This window comes from Salvelinus fontinalis, chromosome 5, assembly GCF_029448725.1.
Source record: "Salvelinus fontinalis isolate EN_2023a chromosome 5, ASM2944872v1, whole genome shotgun sequence".
Taxonomy (NCBI): Eukaryota; Metazoa; Chordata; class Actinopteri; order Salmoniformes; family Salmonidae; genus Salvelinus; species Salvelinus fontinalis.
In genome coordinates, this window is record NC_074669.1 from 648,457 (window position 1) to 668,176 (window position 19,720).

Below are 19,720 nucleotides of genomic sequence, written 5' to 3' on the forward strand. Positions count from 1 at the left end.
TTACAATGACGGCCTACACCGTAGCCAAACCCAAACCCAGACGATGCTGGGCCAGTTGTGCGCCGCCCTATGGGACTCCAAAATCACGGCCGGTTGTGATACAGCCTGGAATCGAACCAGGGTCTGTACTGAGATGTATTGCCTTATACCGCTGCGCCACTCGGGAGCCCTAATGCTAAGTGCTTGTCTTACCTTGATCAGTCCTTTTAATCCTCTCATGGCTTGTGTTGCTGCTTCTTACCTATCTGGGTTTAGTTTCCGGACTTGGGAGTATGGTGTTGCCTGAACCAGAATCTGTGTTTACAGGAGACGTTTGAATATGCTGATTCTCCTTTAAGCCCAGGAAGCAGCCAATCACCAGCTTTTCAAGCTTAATAATGACATAAAATAAGTTCGGTATTTAACAAAGAATGACGTTTTGCTGAGCAACTATCGTTATTACTGCCGTCGCGGCCGATATGTACTTCTAAAAAAAGGTCGAAATTAAAAATAAATACCTTGTCTGGAAAAAAAAGGAATAATCTTCTTTAGTATTTTTTGGCCCGAGTACGCATGCGCCAAATCCACCTCCTCTGTACCTTCTGCAATATTACATTTACGTCATTCAGCAGACGCTCTTATCCAGAGCGACGGGAGCAATTAACGTTAAGTGCCTTGTTCAAGGGCACATCGACAGATGTTTCACCTCGTCGGCTCTGAGATTCGAAACCAGCAAACTTTCCGTCACTGACCCAACGTTCTTAACAGCAACCTGCCGCCCATATGGATTTAAAATACACTACCGGTCAAAAGTTTTAAAACACCTACTCATTCAAGGGTTTTTCTTTATTTTTTACTATTTTCTACATTGTAGAATAATAGTGAAGACATCACAACTATGAAATAACACGTATGGAATCATGTAGTAACCAAAAAAGTGTTAAACAAATCAAAATAGATGTTATATTTGAGATTCTTCAAATAGCTATGCTTTGCCTTGGTGACAGCTTTGCACACTCTTGGCATTCTCTTAACCAGCTTCACCCGGGATGCTTTTCCAACACTCTTGAAGAAATTCCCACATATGTTGAGCACTTGTTGGCTGCTTTTCCTTCACTCTGCGGTCCGACACATCCCAAACCATCTCAAATTAGTTTAGGTCGGGGGATTGAAAGAATAGGTGTCCTAGAAATATACACTCACTAAAAATGTACCCTATATTGTCTACATTCCATGTAGCACTGTGAAACAGGTTGATATGATGTTCATACACAGTTGTAGGTGATCAAATCAATGACCTTTCCTGCCGCGGGATCAGCAGACCTGTGCATGTCAGTAATGAGAGATTTTATTGGAGGTCCAGAAGAGGCGAATCATTGTACGATCTAAACCGGTGTGAAATATCTTTTCAATATAACCAAAATATATTGTATTTTCAGCGGTTTGAAGCTGCTGTACAAAACAGAAAAGTAAAAGATGCAAAAATCTAACTTAATGGGGGAGTATAGAAATAGCGCACATAAAACAGATCTACCGCTTCTTAAACTTGATGAGAATGACAGATCTATAACTCATATTTCTATGTGTACTTGGTCAGATCACCCAAAAGTAACATTTTGCAGCTTTAAGTTTGAAAAGCTGGTGAATAGCAATTTGAATGGCTGCTTCCTGGGCATAAAGGAGAATCACTATATTCAACGTCTCCTGTAAACACAGATTCTGGTTCAGGTGTTGCTAGAGTGTCTGAGATGTTGGGAGTATGTATGGTGTTGCCATGGTGTCTGAGTTGTTGGTAGTATGTACGGTGTTGCCAGGGGGTGTTTTATAGAGACATGCCAGTCCCGGTACTCATCTGGTACAGGGTTGTGTTCAGTAGGCATGAAATGAAACACATAGATACTACTTGAAATGCTCATTTTTGGTTTTTAGTTGCAAAACATTTTGCTACGGTTTGTCCTAATGAACACGACCCTTGTCTGAATGTTGTTAATTCTTCAGGTACTGTACAGATGTAGGATCTTAATTAATTTCCTTAATTAATGCAAACCTGTAGTGTATTTTTTTGTTTTAATAAGGCTTCTAAAGTTTAATTTCCACTGACTTGATTTGCCCTGTTGCTGCAGGATTATTTTCCTGTTGTCGAAAACTGGATCAAATTAAGATCCTCCACCTTTGCCTAGTATGTAGTTGGTCCCTCTCTCCCTCTCTCACTGCCCGGTTGGTTCCTTCCTCCACAGATGTGGAGAAAAAGGGCTCTGTTCCTGAAGCATCGCTCCAGGGTATGGCATGGTAAACCACGGGCTTGGTGTGATGCTATGTTATATACCGTATGGTAAACAGGCTTGGTGTGACACAATATCGTACGGCAGTGTTTCTTCATCCCGGTCCTGGTAACCCCAAGAGGGTGGACATTGTAGTTTTTGCCCTAGTATTAACACACCGGATTCCACTAATGATGATGAGTTGATTATTTAAATGACGTGTGTGCGCGCGCAAGGGAAAACACTCAAATGTGCACCCCTTTGGGTCCCCGGGACCAGGATTGTGAGCCTTGTATGCATGTCCTGTTTAATATAATGTTTGTGACATCATCATTGCAAATCAACTGCATTACACTTTTTTTTTTAAACACTTCAACTTCAACCGGTAAAATAGCTCTTTGGCTAGCTTTTGCTACAGCCTATATCAATGAGCGTTAGCATTCTAGCTAACAACTGCTGCATCCAAAATATATATTTTGCAAAGATCACAACCAAATATAATCTTAGCGACTGTTCAAGCAAGAATCAAAACATCCTTGTAAGAGAATGAGAAACCAAAAAAAAGTGATTTTGTTTAGAAGTAATAAGGTAAATCTCGGGCTGTTGAATGCGTGCAGATTTGTGATGACTTTCTTACTAGCGCCAAGAGTCGCGCGAATCTGTGCCTGATGTCAGTGTGTCTGCGGTAGATATATCACCCCGTGGTAGATAGTAGTATGTGATGGGTGGTGCCTGGCAATGTTCCCTCTTGTGTTTTCGTCACTGACAAATTTCAGGTCTGCTGAGCGCAAACTTTGTGAAAGGTCAGTGTGTCACGCCCTGGCCTTAGTATTCTTTGTTTTCTTTATTATTTTAGTTAGGTCAGGGTGTGACATGGGGAATGTTTGTGTTTTGTTGGTTTTGGGTGTTTTTATGGTAAAGGGGTTGTTGGGTATGGTATATGGGTTTGTGTGGAGTACATGTGTCTAGTGTTGTCTATGTATGTTTAGTTGTCTAGGAGAGTCTATGGTTACCTGAATGAGTTCCCAATTAGAGACAGCTGATTTCGGTTGTCTCTGATTGGGAGCCTTATTTAGGGTAGCCATAGGCTCTCTTTGGTTGTGAGTAGTTGTCTATGTGATACGTTTGTAGCCAGTGTGTGCACATCGTTGTTTAGCTTCACGATCGTTTTCTTGTTTTGTTTAGTGTTTAAGTGTTTTTTGTTTCGTTTGCCTTCTTCACCAATAAAAGGAGATGGCTTATTTTCCTAAAGCTGCGTTTTGGTCCGTCAATCCACCACACGATCGTGACAGAACTACTCACCATTATAGGACCAAGCGGCATGGAAAGCGGCAACAGGACCTACCTACACAGGATTCGTGGACATGGGAGGAGATACTGGATGGTAAGGGGCCGTGGGCTCAACCGGGAGAATATCGCCTTCCTCGTGAAGAGCTGGAGGCAGCTAAAGCCGAGAGGAGGCGATATGAGGAGGCAGCACGGAGACAAGGCTGGAAGCCCGTGAGTACAACCCAAAAATTTCTTGGGGGGGGCCTTAAAGGGAGTGTGGCGAAGTCAGGTAGGAAACCTGCGCCTACTCCCTGTACTTACCGTGGAGAGCGAGAGTACGGGCAGACACCGTGTTACGCAGTAGAGCGCACGGTGTCTCCTGTACGCGTGCATAGCCCGGTTCGGTACATTTCAGCTCCACGTATCGGCCGGGCTAGACTGAGCGTTGAGCTTATGTCATGAAGCATCTGGTCACCAGTGCGTCTCCTCGGGCCGGCGTACATGGCACCAGCCTTACGCATGGTGTCCCCGGTTCGCCTACATAGGCCGGTGCGGGTTATTCCACCTCCCCGCACTGGTCAGGCGACGGGGAGCATACAACCAGGTAAGGTTGGGCAGGCTCGGCGTTCAAGGGAGCCAGTACGCCTGCGCGGTCCGGTATTTCCGGCGCCACCTCCCCGCCCCAACCCAGTACCACCAGTGCCTCCTCCACGCACTAGCTATATGGTGCGTGTCTCCAGCCCTTTACCACCAGTGCCTAAACCACGCACCAAGCCTCCTGTGTGTCCCCAGAGTCCTGTGCGTCCTGTTGCTGCTCCCCGCACTAGCCCTGAGATGCGTGTCCCCAGCCCGGTGCTACCAGTCCCGGCACCACGCACCAGGCCTACAGTGCGCCTCAGCCGGCAGGAGTCTGCCGTCTGCACAGCGATGACTGAACTGCCCGTCTGCCAAGCGCCATCTGAGCCATCCGTCTCCCCAGCGCCATCTGAGCCATCCGTCTCCCCAGCGCCATCTGAGCCATCCGTCTCCCCAGCGCCATCTGAGCCATCCGTCTGCAATGAGCCTGCAAAGCCGCCCGTCTGCCATGAGCCTGCAAAGCCGCCCGTCTGCCATGAGCCCACTGAGCCGCCCGTCTGCCATGAGCCCACTGAGCCGCCCGTCTGCCATGAGCCCACTGAGCCGTCCGCCAGACAGGAGCCGCTAGAGCCGTCCGTCAGACAGGAGCCGCTAGAGCCGTCCGTCAGACAGGATCTGCCAGAGCCGCCAACCAGACAGGATCTGCCAGAGCCGCCAACCAGACAGGATCTGCCAGAGCCGCCAATCAGACAGGAGCAGCCAGATCAGTCAGCCAGCCATGAGCAGCCAGATCCGTCAGCTAGCCATGAGCAGCCAGATCCGTCAGCTAGCCATGAGCAGCCAGATCCGTCAGCTAGCCATGAGCAGCCAGATCCGTCAGCTAGCCATGAGCAGCCAGATCCGTCAGCTAGCCATGAGCAGCCAGATCCGTCAGCTAGCCATGAGCAGCCAGATCCGTCAGCTAGCCATGAGCAGCCAGATCCGTCAGCTAGCCATGAGCACCCAGATCCGTCAGCTAGCCATGAGCAGCCAGATCCGTCAGCTAGCCATGAGCAGCCAGATCCGTCAGCCAGCCATGAGCAGCCAGATCCGTCAGCCAGCCATGAGCAGCCAGATCCGTCAGCTAGCCATGAGCAGCCAGATCCGTCAGCCAGCCATGGGCCGTCCCTCAGTCCGGAGCTGCAGTCCCTCAGTCCGGAGCTGCAGTCCCTCAGTCCGGAGCTGCAGTCCCTCAGTCCGGAGCTGCCGTTCCTCAGTCCGGAGCTGCCATTCCTCAGTCCGGAGCTGCCATTCCTCAGTCCGGAGCTGCCATTCCTCAGTCCGGAGCTGCCATTCCTCAGTCCGGAGCTGCCATTCCTCAGTCCGGAGCTGCCATTCCTCAGTCCGGAGCTGCCATTCCTCAGTCCGGAGCTGCCATTCCTCAGTCCGGAGCTGCCATTCCTCAGTCCGGAGCTGCCCCTGACCCTGGTGCTGCCCCTGACCCTGGTGCTGCCCCTGACCCTGGTACTGCCCCTGACCCTGGTACTGCCCCTGACCCTGGTACTGCCCCTTAGTCCGGAGCTGCCCCTTAGTCCGGAACTGCCCCTTAATGCAATGGGGTTAATGTGGAGGGGGGTCATTTGGAGGAAGCCTAGGAGGTGGTTAGGGACTGTGGTGACGTGGGGACCACAACCAGAGCCGGAGCCGCCACCGTGGATGGAAGCCCACCCAGACCCTCCCCTAGACTGTGTAATGGTGCGCCCGGAGTTCGCACCTTAAGGGGGGGGTTATGTCACGCCCTGGCCTTAGTATTCTTTGTTTTCTTTATTATTTTAGTTAGGTCAGGGTGTGACATGGGGAATGTTTGTGTTTTGTTGGTTTTGGGTGTTTTTATGGTAAAGGGGTTGTTGGGTATGGTATATGGGTTTGTGTGGAGTACATGTGTCTAGTGTTGTCTATGTATGTTTAGTTGTCTAGGAGAGTCTATGGTTACCTGAATGAGTTCCCAATTAGAGACAGCTGATTTCGGTTGTCTCTGATTGGGAGCCTTATTTAGGGTAGCCATAGGCTCTCATTGGTTGTGAGTAGTTGTCTATGTGATACGTTTGTAGCCAGTGTGTGCACATCGTTGTTTAGCTTCACGATCGTTTTGTTTAGTGTTTAAGTGTTTTTTGTTTCGTTTGCCTTCTTCACCAATAAAAGGAGATGGCTTATTTTCCTAAAGCTGCGTTTTGGTCCGTCAATCCACCACACGATCGTGACACAGTGCAACTTCCAGCGTGTTTACTGTGAACACTGAGGCTGTAGCCCTTTTACTGTGAACACCCTTTTACTGTGAACACTGTACAGTTTTACTGTGAACACTGAGGCTGTAGCCCTTTAAGTATTAGTTTTACTGTGAACACTGAGGCTGTACCTGCTTTAAGTTACAGTTTTACTGTGAACACTGAGGCTGTAGCCGCTTTAAGTTACAGTTTTACTGTGAACACTGAGGCTGTAGCCCTTTAAGTTACAGTTTTACTGTGAACACTGAGGCTGTAGCCACTTTAAGTTACAGTTTTACTGTGAACACTGAGGCTGTAGCCGCTTTAAGGTACAGTTTTAACAGTGGCCAAGTAGGCTACTGTGGCTATTTGTTCATAATGTAGGCCTACCAGAGTGGCTTACCTTCAAAAACAATGGAGAAAATGCATCCCATAACATTTTAACATGGAAATAGCTGTTCTATCATTCAGCCTACAGTAGCAGACAATGTGTGGTGTTCAATGTAGGCCTACATTCCATGAGACTTAGGGGAAGGGCCCTTCCCCTCGGCCCTAACCCTTCCCCTCGGCCCTAACCCTTCCCCTCGGCCCTAACCCTTCCCCTCGGCCCTAACCCTTCCCCTCGGCCCTAACCCGTCCCCTCTGCCCTACCCCTTCCCCTCGGCCCTAACCCGTCCCCTCGGCCCTACCCCTTCCCCTCGGCCCTACCCCTTCCCCTCGGCCCTAACCCTTCCCCTCGGCCCTACCCCTTCCCCTCGGCCCTACCCCTTCCCCTCGGGCCTAACCCTTCCCCTCGGCCCTAACCCTTCCCCTCGGCCCTAACCCTTCCCCTCGGCCCTAACCCTTCCCCTCGGCCATAACCCTTCCCCTCGGCCATAACCCTTCCCCTCGGCCCTACCCCTTCCCCTCGGCCCTACCCCTTCCCCTCGGCCCTACCCCTTCCCCTCGGCCCTACCCCTTCCCCTGGGCCCTACCCCTTCCCCTCGGCCCTACCCCTTCCCCTCGGCCCTACGCCTTCCCCTCGGCCCTAACCCTTCCCCTCGGCCCTAACCCTTCCCCTCGGCACTAACCCTTCCCCTCGGCCCTAACCCTTCCCCTCGGCCCTAACCCTTCCCCTCGGCCCTAACCCTTCCCCTCGGCCCTAACCCTTCCCCTCGGCCCTAACCCTTCCCCTCGGCCCTAACCCTTCCCCTAGGCCCTAACCCTTCCCCTCGGCCCTAACCCTTCCCCTCGGCCCTAACCCTTCCCCTCGGCCCAAACCCTTCCCCTCGGCCCTAACCCTTCCATGTCCCCAGATCTAAAGTGTCTGGGTGGAGCTTCTACCATATTGATTCCCACCTTAGAGATAAGATAGATAAGATAGATAGAGATAAGTTGAAGGGTTAATGTTAAAGGTTAAAGGCCAAGGGACAAGTGAATATAAGGAGTAAATTGTTTTTTTTTTCACAAGCTGATGGTTTGTTGACATTGCTCTGGCTTCTCCTGTAAATTATATGACACATGAACCAGTCAAATACAGTAATATGTGTCCGGTCTGGTGTTATCTTTCTCCCTGGCGAACAGGTGTCCAGTGTTATCAACCTGCCTGCTGTCTGTACTTTGTTCTCCAGTGTTATCAACCTGCCTGCTGTCTGTACTTTGTTCTCCAGTGTTATCAACCTGCCTGCTGTCTGTACTTTGTTCTCCAGTGTTATCAACCTGCCTGCTGTCTGTACTTTGTTCTCCAGTGTTATCAACCTGCCTGCTGTCTGTACTTTGTTCTCCAGTGTTATCAACCTGCCTGCTGTCTGTACTTTGTTCTCCAGTGTTATCAACCTGCCTGCTGTCTGTACTTTGTTCTCCAGTGTTATCAACCTGCCTGCTGTCTGTACTTTGTTCTCCAGTGTTATCAACCTGCCTGCTGTCTGTACTTTGTTCTCCAGTGTTATCAACCTGCCTGCTGTCTGTACTTTGTTCTCCAGTGTTATCAACCTGCCTGCTGTCTGTACTTTGTTCTCCAGTGGTATCAACCTGCCTGCTGTCTGTACTTTGTTCTCCAGTGTTATCAACCTGCCTGCTGTCTGTACTTTGTTCTCCAGTGTTATCAACCTGCCTGCTGTCTGTACTTTGTTCTCCAGTGTTATCAACCTGCCTGCTGTCTGTACTTTGTTCTCCAGTGTTATCAACCTGCCTGCTGTCTGTACTTTGTTCTCCAGTGGTATCAACCTGCCTGCTGTCTGTACTTTGTTCTCCAGTGGTATCAACCTGCCTGCTGTCTGTACTTTGTTCTCCAGTGTTATCAACCTGCCTGCTGTCTGTACTTTGTTCTCCAGTGGTATCAACCTGCCTGCTGTCTGTACTTTGTTCTCCAGTGGTATCAACCTGCCTGCTGTCTGTACTTTGTTCTCCAGTGTTATCAACCTGCCTGCTGTCTGTACTTTGTTCTCCAGTGTTATCAACCTGCCTGCTGTCTGTACTTTGTTCTCCAGTGTTATCAACCTGCCTGCTGTCTGTACTTTGTTCTCCAGTGTTATCAACCTGCCTGCTGTCTGTACTTTGTTCTCCAGTGTTATCAACCTGCCTGCTGTCTGTACTTTGTTCTCCAGTGTTATCAACCTGCCTGCTGTCTGTACTTTGTTCTCCAGTGTTATCAACCTGCCTGCTGTCTGTACTTTGTTCTCCAGTGTTATCAACCTGCCTGCTGTCTGTACTTTGTTCTCCAGTGTTATCAACCTGCCTGCTGTCTGTACTTTGTTCTCCAGTGTTATCAACCTGCCTGCTGTCTGTACTTTGTTCTCCAGTGTTATCAACCTGCCTGCTGTCTGTACTTTGTTCTCCAGTGTTATCAACCTGCCTGCTGTCTGTACTTTGTTCTCCAGTGTTATCAACCTGCCTGCTGTCTGTACTTTGTTCTCCAGTGTTATTGTCAGGTCTTAGGGTTGTTTTGTATTGTGTAGTATAGTATCAGTTTCAGACTCCTTGAATAGCTTATTGTTAGACAGAGATATGTGCACACTGCCCACAGAATACCTGACCACTGTGACTGACCCAAACTTCAGGAAAGCTTTGACTACGTACAGACTCAGTGAGCATAGCCTTGCTATTGAGAAAGGCCGCCGTAAGCAGACATGGCTCTCAAGAGAAGACAGGCTATGTGCACACTGCCCACAACATGAGGTGGAAACTGAGCTGCACTTCCTGACCTCTTGCCAAATGTATGACCATATTAGAGACACATATTTCCCTCAGATTACACAGACCCACAAAGAATTTGAAAAAAAAAAAAATGATTTTCATAAACTCCCAAATCTACTGGGTGAAATACCACAGTGTGCCATCACAGCAGCAAGATGTGTGACCTGTTGCCACAAGAAAAGGGCAACCAGTGAAGAACAAACACTGTTGTAAATATAACCCATATTTATGTTAATTTTCCCTTTTGTTGACATGGGAAACATATGCAAGTGAAAAAGATAATAAACAACCTCTCTCTCTCTCCCCCTCCCCTGCCTCTCTCCTCTGTCGCTCTCCCTCTCTCTCTCTCTCACTCTCTTCCCCTTTCCTCTAGCTGGCTCTCTCTCTCTCTCTCTCTCTCTCTCTCTCTCTCTCTCTCTCTCTCTCTCTCTCTCTCTCTCTCTCTCTCTCTCTCTCTCTCTCTCTCTCTCTCTCTCTCTCTCTCTCTCTCTCTCTCTCTCTCTCTTCCCCTCTCCTGTAGCTGGCTCTATCCTCTCTCTCTCTCTCTTCCCCTCTCCTGTAGCTGGATCTATGCTCTATCTCTGCTGCTCACTCTGTGCTCCCCTCCTCTCTCTCCTCTCCCTCCTCTCTCTCTCCTTCCTCCCTCCTCTGGATGTCTGAGTGAGTGTGGGCTTGTGCCAGGATGTGACTGGACTGGTGAGGTATGAGCATGTGAGGTAATAAAGGAGAGGGGGAGAGAGTAAGTGAGTGGGTTTGGGGCTCGTTGTCCATGTTGCACCCAGAAGAAAGCACTCTGGCTGTGTAAAAGACCCAGCTGCCTTTCAGCTGATGCAGACATAGTGGAAGTCACAGCTAATGCAGACATAGTGGAAGTCACAGCTGATGCCGACACAGTGGAAGTCACAGCTGATGCCGACATAGTGGAAGTCACAGCTGATGTAGACACAGTGGAAGTCACAGCTGATTCAGACACAGTGGAAGTCACAGCTGATGCAGACACAGTGGAAGTCACAGCTGATGCAGACACAGTGGAACTCACAGCTGATGCAGACACAGTGGAAGTCACAGCTGATGCAGACACAGTGGAACTCACAGCTGATGCCGACACAGTGGAAGTCACAGCTGATGGCTCTCAAGAGAAGACAGGCTATGTGCACACTGCCCACAACATGAGGTGGAAACTGAGCTGCACTTCCTAACCTCTTGCCAAATGTATGACCATATTAGAGACACATATTTCCCTCAGATTACACAGACCCACAAAGAATTTGAAAACAAACCCGATTTTCATAAACTCCCAAATCTACTGGGTGAAATACCACAGTGTGCCATCACAGCAGCAAGATGTGTGACCTGTTGCCACAAGAAAAGGGCAACCAGTGAAGAACAAACAATGTTGTAAATATAACCCATATTTATGTTAATTTTCCCTTTTGTTGACATGGGAAACATATGCAAGTGAAAAAGATAATAAACAACCTCTCTCTCTCTCCCCCTCCCCTGCCTCTCTCCTCTGTCGCTCTCCCTCTCTCTCTCTCTCTCTCCCTCCCCTGCCTCTCTCCTCTGTCGCTCTCCCTCTCTCTCTCTCCCCCTCCCCTGCCTCTCTCCTCTGTCGCTCTCCCTCTCTCTCTCTCCCCCTCCCCTGCCTCTCTCCTCTGTCGCTCTCCCTCTCTCTCTCTCCCCCTCCCCTGCCTCTCTCCTCTGTCGCTCTCCCTCTCTCTCTCTCCCCCTTCCCTGCCTCTCTCCTCTGTTGCTTTCCCTCTCTCTCTCTCTCTCTCTCTCTCTCTCTCTCACTCTCTTCCCCTTTCCTCTAGCTGGCTCTGTCCTCTCTCTCTCTCTCTCTCTCTCTCTCTCTCTTCCCCTCTCCTGTAGCTGGCTCTATCCTCTATCTCTGCTGCTCACTCTGTGCTCCCCTCCTCTCTCTCCTCTCCCTCCTCTCTCTCTCCTTCCTCCCTCCTCTGGATGTCTGAGTGTGTGGGCTTGTGCCAGGATGTGACTGGACTGGTGAGGTATGAGCATGTGAGGTAATAAAGGAGAGGGGGAGAGAGTAAGTGAGTGTGTTTGGGGCTCGTTGTCCATGTTGCACCCAGAAGAAAGCACTCTGGCTGTGTAAAAGACCCAGCTGCCTTTCAGCTGATGCAGACATAGTGGAAGTCACAGCTAATGCAGACATAGTGGAAGTCACAGCTGATGCCGACATAGTGGAAGTCACAGCTGATTCAGACATAGTGGAAGTCACAGCTGATGCAGACATAGTGGAAGTCACAGCTGATGCCGACATAGTGGAAGTCACAGCTGATGCAGACATATTGGAAGTCACAGCTGATGCCGACATAGTGGAAGTCACAGCTGATGCAGACATAGTGGAAGTCACAGTTGATGCAGACACAGTGGAAGTCACAGTTGATGCAGACATAGTGGAAGTCACAGTTGATGCAGACATAGTGGAAGTCACAGTTGATGCAGACATAGTGGAAGTCACAGTTGATGCAGACATAGTGGAAGTCACAGTTGATGCAGACATAGTGGAAGTCACAGCTGATGCAGACATAGTGGAAGTCACAGCTGATGCAGACATAGTGGAAGTCACAGTTGATGCAGACATAGTGGAAGTCACAGTTGATGCAGACATAGTGGAAGTCACAGTTGATGCAGACATAGTGGAAGTCACAGTTGATGCAGACATAGTGGAAGTCACAGTTGATGCAGACACAGTGGAAGTCACAGTTGATGCAGACATAGTGGAAGTCACAGTTGATGCAGACATAGTGGAAGTCACAGTTGATGCAGACACAGTGGAAGTCACAGTTGATGCAGACATAGTGGAAGTCACAGTTGATGCAGACATAGTGGAAGTCACAGTTGATGCAGACATAGTGGAAGTCACAGTTGATGCAGACATAGTGGAAGTCACAGTTGATGCAGACATAGTGGAAGTCACAGTTGATGCAGACATAGTGGAAGTCACAGTTGATGCAGACATAGTGGAAGTCACAGTTGATGCAGACATAGTGGAAGTCACAGTTGATGCAGACATAGTGGAAGTCACAGTTGATGCAGACATAGTGGAAGTCACAGTTGATGCAGACATAGTGGAAGTCACAGTTGATGCAGACATAGTGGAAGTCACAGTTGATGCAGACATAGTGGAAGTCACAGTTGATGCAGACATAGTGGAAGTCACAGTTGATGCAGACACAGTGGAAGTCACAGTTGATGCAGACACAGTGGAAGTCACAGCTGATGCCGACACAGTGGAAGTCACAGCTGATGCAGACATAGTGGAAGTCACAGCTGATGCAGACATAGTGGAACTCACAGCTGATACAGACATAGTGGAACTCACAGCTGATGCAGACACAGTGGAAGTCACAGCTGATTCAGACACAGTGGAAGTCACAGCTGATGCCGACACAGTGGAAGTCACAGCTGATTCAGACATAGTGGAAGTCACAGCTGATGCAGACATAGTGGAAGTCACAGTTGATGCAGACACAGTGGAAGTCACAGCTGATTCAGCCATAGTGGAAGTCACAGCTGATGCAGACATAGTGGAACTCACAGCTGATGCAGACATAGTGGAACTCACAGCTGATGCAGACACAGTGGAAGTCACAGCTGATGCCGACACAGTGGAAGTCACAGCTGATGCAGACATAGTGGAAGTCACAGTTGATGGCTCTCAAGAGAAGACAGGCTATGTGCACACTGCCCACAAAATGAGGTGGAAACTGAGCTGCACTTCCTTACCTCCTGCCAAATGTATGGCCATATTTTGATAAACACATATTTCCCTCAGATTACACAGATCCACAAAGAATTCTAAAACAAACCCGGGCCTAGGAGGTGCTCTTCTTCTCCTCTCCTCCCCCTCTTACTGTAGCTACGGTAACAATCAATCAATGTGTTTGTGAGAGGTAGAAGGTGTGGAGACTAGGAGATGGGGGACTGGGGGACTGGGTACTGGGACATGGGGTACTGGGGTACTGGGGACTGGGGGAGACTGGAAGACTGGGGAACTGGGGGCGACTGGAAGACTGGGGAACTGGAAGACTGGGGGAGACTGGAAGACTGGGGAACTGGGGGAGACTGCAAGACTGGGGGAACTGGGTATCGGGGGACGGGGTATCGGGAGACTGGAGACTAGGGGACTGGGGTACTGGGTATCGGGAGACTGGGATACTAGGGGACTGGGGTACTGGGTATCGGGGGCCGGGGTATCGGGAGACTGGAGACTAGGGGACTGGGGTACCGGGGAACGGGGTACTGGGGGACTGGGAGACTGGGGACTACCTGGCCCAGTGGTTGTTGTTGTGCTACTGTAAATCTATGAGCAGCGAGGATTGTCCTGTCCAGAGGGCTAGCTACTGTAAGGAGCAGACAAGGAGGACTCTGTGTGAGTGAGGGGTACTAGAGGATGTTTTCACGATGTGTTGACTGGGACTGGTAGTGTAAAGGCAGTCATTGTTGTTCTCCCCCTTAGACGAGAAGGAGCATGGATAGGACCAAGATGCGGATTGAGGGAAATAAGCCATCTTTTAATGAAAAACAGCAAACAAGACACTACAAACTACAAAACAACAAACGTGACTAACCTTCAACTGTCCTGTGAGGACACAGGAACAAACACCCACAAAAGCCTACTGCCTATGGCTACCTTAAATCTGGCTCCCAATCAGAGACAAATGAATGACAGCTGTCTCTGATTGAGACCCAATCTAGGCAGCCATAGACATAACTAGACAACCTAACAAACACTATCCCATACACATACAACACCCATAGACTAACCAAACACACACAACATACAATGCCCACCCCAACTCACGCCCTGACCAACTAAACATAATCAAAATAACATAAAAATAGGTCAGGAACGTGACATAACCCCCCCCTCAAGGTGCGTACTCCGAACGCACCACCAAAAGTCTAGGGGAGGGTCTGGGTGGGCATCTGTCCACGGTGGTGGCTCCGGCTCTGGACGCTGCCCCCACACCACCATAGTCACTCCCCGCTTCCGTATCCCCCACCCAATGACCACCCTCCAACTAAACCCACCTAACTGAATGGGCAGCACCGGGATAAGGGGCGGCACCGGGATAAGGGGCGGCACCGGGATAAGGGGCGGCACCGGGATAAGGGGCGGCACCGGGATAAGGGGCGGCACCGGGACAAGGGGCGGCACCGGGACAAGGGGCGGCACCGGGACAAGGGGCGGCACCGGGACAAGGGGCGGCACCGGGACAAGGGGCGGCACCGGGACAAGGGGCGGCACCGGGACAAGGGGCGGCACCGGGACAAGGGGCGGCACCGGGACAAGGGGCGGCACCGGGACAAGGGGCGGTCCTGGCTGAGGGACTCTGGCGGGTCCTGGCTGAGGGACTCTGGCGGGTCCTGGCTGAGGGACTCTGGCGGGTCCTGGCTGAGGGACTCTGGCGGGTCCTGGCTGAGGGACTCTGGCGGGTCCTGGCTGAGGGACTCTGGCGGGTCCTGGCTGAGGGACTCTGGCGGGTCCTGGCTGAGGGACTCTGGCGGGTCCTGGCTGAGGGACTCTGGCGGGTCCTGGCTGAGGGACTCTGGCGGGTCCTGGCTGAGGGACTCTGGCGGGTCCTGGCTGAGGGACTCTGGCGGGTCCTGGCTGAGGGACTCTGGCGGGTCCTGGCTGAGGGACTCCGGCGGGTCCTGGCTGAGGGACTCCGGCGGGTCCTGGCTGAGGGACTCCGGCGGGTCCTGGCTGAGGGACTCCGGCGGGTCCTGGCTGAGGGACTCCGGCGGGTCCTGGCTGAGGGACTCCGGCGGGTCCTGGCTGAGGGACTCCGGCGGGTCCTGGCTGAGGGACTCCGGCGGGTCCTGGCTGAGGGACTCCGGCGGGTCCTGGCTGAGGGACTCCGGCGGGTCCTGGCTGAGGGACTCCGGCGGGTCCTGGCTGAGGGACTCCGGCGGGTCCTGGCTGAGGGACTCCGGCGGGTCCTGGCTGAGGGACTCCGGCGGGTCCGGGCTGAGGGACTCCGGCGGGTCCGGGCTGAGGGACTCCGGCGGGTCCGGGCTGAGGGACTCCGGCGGGTCCGGGCTGAGGGACTCCGGCGGGTCCGGGCTGAGGGACTCCGGCGGGTCCGGGCTGAGGGACTCCGGCGGGTCCTGGCTGGACGGCTCTGGCGGGTCATGGCAGGACGGCTCTGGCGGGTCATGGCAGGACGGCTCTGGCTGGTCATGGCTGGACGGCTCTGGCTGGTCATGGCAGGACGGCTCTGGCTGGTCATGGCAGGACGGCTCTGGCTGGTCATGGCAGGACGGCTCTGGCTGGTCATGGCAGGACGGCTCTGGCTGGTCATGGCAGGACGGCTCTGGCTGGTCATGGCAGGACGGCTCTGGCGCTAGGCAGACGGCAGACTCTGGCCGGCTGAGACGCACTATAGGCCTGGTGCGTGGTACCGGAACTGGAGGCACCGGGCCGTGGGCACGCACCTCAGAGCGAGTGCGGGGAACAGGAACTGGGCACACTGGACTCTCGTGGCGCACTCCAGGCCTGGTGCGTGGTACCGGAACTGGAGGCACCGGGCTGGAGACCCGCACCATAGGGAGAGTGCGTGGAAGAGGAACAGGGCTCTGGAGATGCACTGGAAGCCTGGTGCGTGGTGTAGGCACTGGTGGTACTGAGCTGGGGTGGGAAGGTGGCGCCGGATATACCGGACCGTGAAGGAGGACACGTGCTCTTGAGCACCGAGCCTCCCCAACCCTACCAGGTTGAATGGTCCCCGTAGCCCTGCCAGTGCGGCGAGGTGGAATAGCCCGCACTGGCCTATGCAGGCGAACCGGGGACACCACCTGTAAGGCTGGTGCCATGTACGCCGGCCCGAGGAGACGTACTGGAGACCAGATACGTTGGGCCGGCTTCATGGCACTCGGCTCGATGCCCAACCTAGCCCTCCCAGTGCGGCAAGGTGGAATAGCCCGCACTGGGCTAAGCACGCGTACTGGGGACACCGTGCGCTTTACCGCATAACACGGTGTCTGACCAGTACGACGCCCTCTTACTCCACGGCAAGCCCGGGGAGTTGGCTCAGGTATCCAACCCGGCTTCGCCACACTCCCCTTTAGCCCCCCCCCCCCCCCAAGAAATTCTTGGGTGAGCCTCTCGGGCTTCCGGCCTCTCCTATGTGCTGCCTCCTCATACCAGCGCTCCTGGGCTGTGGCTGCCTTCTTCTCCTCCCGAGAGCGGCGATTCTCTCCAACCCTTCCCCAGGGTCCCTTTCCGTCCATGATCTCCCAAGACCATTCCTCCTGTGTCCAGTACCTTAGTTCCCTTTCTCTCTCCTCAATCCGCTTGGTCCTGTTGTGGTGGGTGTTTCTGTAAAGGCAGTCATTGTTGTTCTCCCCCTTAGACGAGAAGGAGCATGGATAGGACCAAGATGCGGATTGAGGGAAATAAGCCATCTTTTAATGAAAAACAGCAAACAAGACACTACAAACTACAAAACAACAAACGTGACTAACCTTCAACTGTCCTGTGAGGACACAGGAACAAACACCCACAAAAGCCTACTGCCTATGGCTACCTTAAATCTGGCTCCCAATCAGAGACAAATGAATGACAGCTGTCTCTGATTGAGACCCAATCTAGGCAGCCATAGACATAACTAGACAACCTAACAAACACTATCCCATACACATACAACACCCATACCCTAACCAAACACACACAACATACAATGCCCACCCCAACTCACGCCCTGACCAACTAAACATAATCAAAATAACATAAAAATAGGTCAGGAACGTGACATAACCCCCCCCTCAAGGTGCGTACTCCGAACGCACCACCAAAAGTCTAGGGGAGGGTCTGGGTGGGCATCTGTCCACGGTGGTGGCTCCGGCTCTGGACGCTGCCCCCACACCACCATAGTCACTCCCCGCTTCCGTATCCCCCACCCAATGACCACCCTCCAACTAAACCCACCTAACTGAATGGGCAGCACCGGGATAAGGGGCAGCACCGGGATAAGGGGCAGCACCGGGATAAGGGGCAGCACCGGGATAAGGGGCGGCACCGGGATAAGGGGCGGCACCGGGATAAGGGGCGGCACCGGGACAAGGGGCGGCACCGGGACAAGGGGCGGCACCGGGACAAGGGGCGGCACCGGGACAAGGGGCGGCAGGTCCTGGCTGAGGGACTCCGGCAGGTCCGGGTTGAGGGACTCCGGCAGGTCCGGGTTGAGGGACTCCGGCAGGTCCGGGCTGAGGGACTCCGGCAGGTCCGGGCTGAGGGACTCCGGCAGGTCCGGGCTGAGGGACTCCGACCGGTCCGGGCTGAGGGACTCCGGCAGGTCCTGGCTGAGGGACTCCGGCAGGTCCTGGCTGAGGGACTCCGGCAGGTCCTGGCTGAGGGACTCCGGCAGGTCCTGGCTGAGGGACTCCGGCAGGTCCTGGCTGGACGGCTCTGGCAGGTCCTGGCTGGACGGCTCTGGCAGGTCCTGGCTGGACGGCTCTGGCAGGTCCTGGCTGGACGGCTCTGGCAGGTCATGGCAGGACGGCTCTGGCAGGTCATGGCAGGACGGCTCTGGCTGGTCATGGCAGGACGGCTCTGGCTGGTCATGGCAGGACGGCTCTGGCTGGTCATGGCAGGACGGCTCTGGCGCTAGGCAGACGGCAGACTCTGGCCGGCTGAGACGCACTATAGGCCTGGTGCGTGGTACCGGAACTGGAGGCACCGGGCCGTGGGCACGCACCTCAGAGCGAGTGCGGGGAACAGGAACTGGGCACACTGGACTCTCGTGGCGCACTCCAGGCCTGGTGCGTGGTACCGGAACTGGAGGCACCGGGCTGGAGACCCGCACCATAGGGAGAGTGCGTGGAAGAGGAACAGGGCTCTGGAGATGCACTGGAAGCCTGGTGCGTGGTGTAGGCACTGGTGGTACTGAGCTGGGGTGGGAAGGTGGCGCCGGATATACCGGACCGTGAAGGAGGACACGTGCTCTTGAGCACCGAGCCTCCCCAACCCTACCAGGTTGAATGGTCCCCGTAGCCCTGCCAGTGCGGCGAGGTGGAATAGCCCGCACTGGCCTATGCAGGCGAACCGGGGACACCACCTGTAAGGCTGGTGCCATGTACGCCGGCCCGAGGAGACGTACTGGAGACCAGATACGTTGGGCCGGCTTCATGGCACTCGGCTCGATGCCCAACCTAGCCCTCCCAGTGCGGCAAGGTGGAATAGCCCGCACTGGGCTAAGCACGCGTACTGGGGACACCGTGCGCTTTACCGCATAACACGGTGTCTGACCAGTACGACGCCCTCTTACTCCACGGCAAGCCCGGGGAGTTGGCTCAGGTATCCAACCCGGCTTCGCCACACTCCCCTTTAGCCCCCCCCCCCCCCCAAGAAATTCTTGGGTGAGCCTCTCGGGCTTCCGGCCTCTCCTATGTGCTGCCTCCTCATACCAGCGCTCCTGGGCTGTGGCTGCCTTCTTCTCCTCCCGAGAGCGGCGATTCTCTCCAACCCTTCCCCAGGGTCCCTTTCCGTCCATGATCTCCCAAGACCATTCCTCCTGTGTCCAGTACCTTAGTTCCCTTTCTCTCTCCTCAATCCGCTTGGTCCTGTTGTGGTGGGTGTTTCTGTAAAGGCAGTCATTGTTGTTCTCCCCCTTAGACGAGAAGGAGCATGGATAGGACCAAGATGCGGATTGAGGGAAATAAGCCATCTTTTAATGAAAAACAGCAAACAAGACACTACAAACTACAAAACAACAAACGTGACTAACCTTCAACTGTCCTGTGAGGACACAGGAACAAACACCCACAAAAGCCTACTGCCTATGGCTACCTTAAATCTGGCTCCCAATCAGAGACAAATGAATGACAGCTGTCTCTGATTGAGACCCAATCTAGGCAGCCATAGACATAACTAGACAACCTAACAAACACTATCCCATACACATACAACACCCATAGACTAACCAAACACACACAACATACAATGCCCACCCCAACTCACGCCCTGACCAACTAAACATAATCAAAATAACATAAAAATAGGTCAGGAACGTGACAGGTAGGCCTATTGCTCTATGAGGAGGATGCTATTCATATCTATTGGGACAGGGCAGCATCGCTGTGTTTGTGAGGGTAGACTAAAGAGGACGTCTGTGTCCAGTGTGTTGTCTGGTCGTCTGTGTCCAGTGTGTTGGCTGGTCGTCTGTGTCCAGTGTGTTGTCTGGACGTCTG

At 53.0% G+C, this 19,720-nt stretch overlaps 1 protein-coding gene across 2 annotated transcripts in view; it reads left to right on the forward strand.

Annotated features, from left to right (window-relative positions):
- The window catches only part of ano5a (anoctamin 5a), an 80,617-nt gene that overhangs the window by 17,194 nt on the left and 43,703 nt on the right, over window positions 1-19,720 (forward strand). Inside the window, exon 1 of one of the 2 annotated variants that reach the window (XM_055922014.1) lies at window positions 2,202-2,258. The exons of the other annotated variant lie outside the window; for it this stretch is intronic. Coding sequence (XP_055777989.1) covers window positions 2,217-2,258 — 42 coding nt within the window. The 5' untranslated portion in view covers window positions 2,202-2,216. Of the gene's footprint in view, window positions 1-2,201; window positions 2,259-19,720 lie in introns of those variants that run through there. 2 annotated transcript variants of the gene reach the window in all.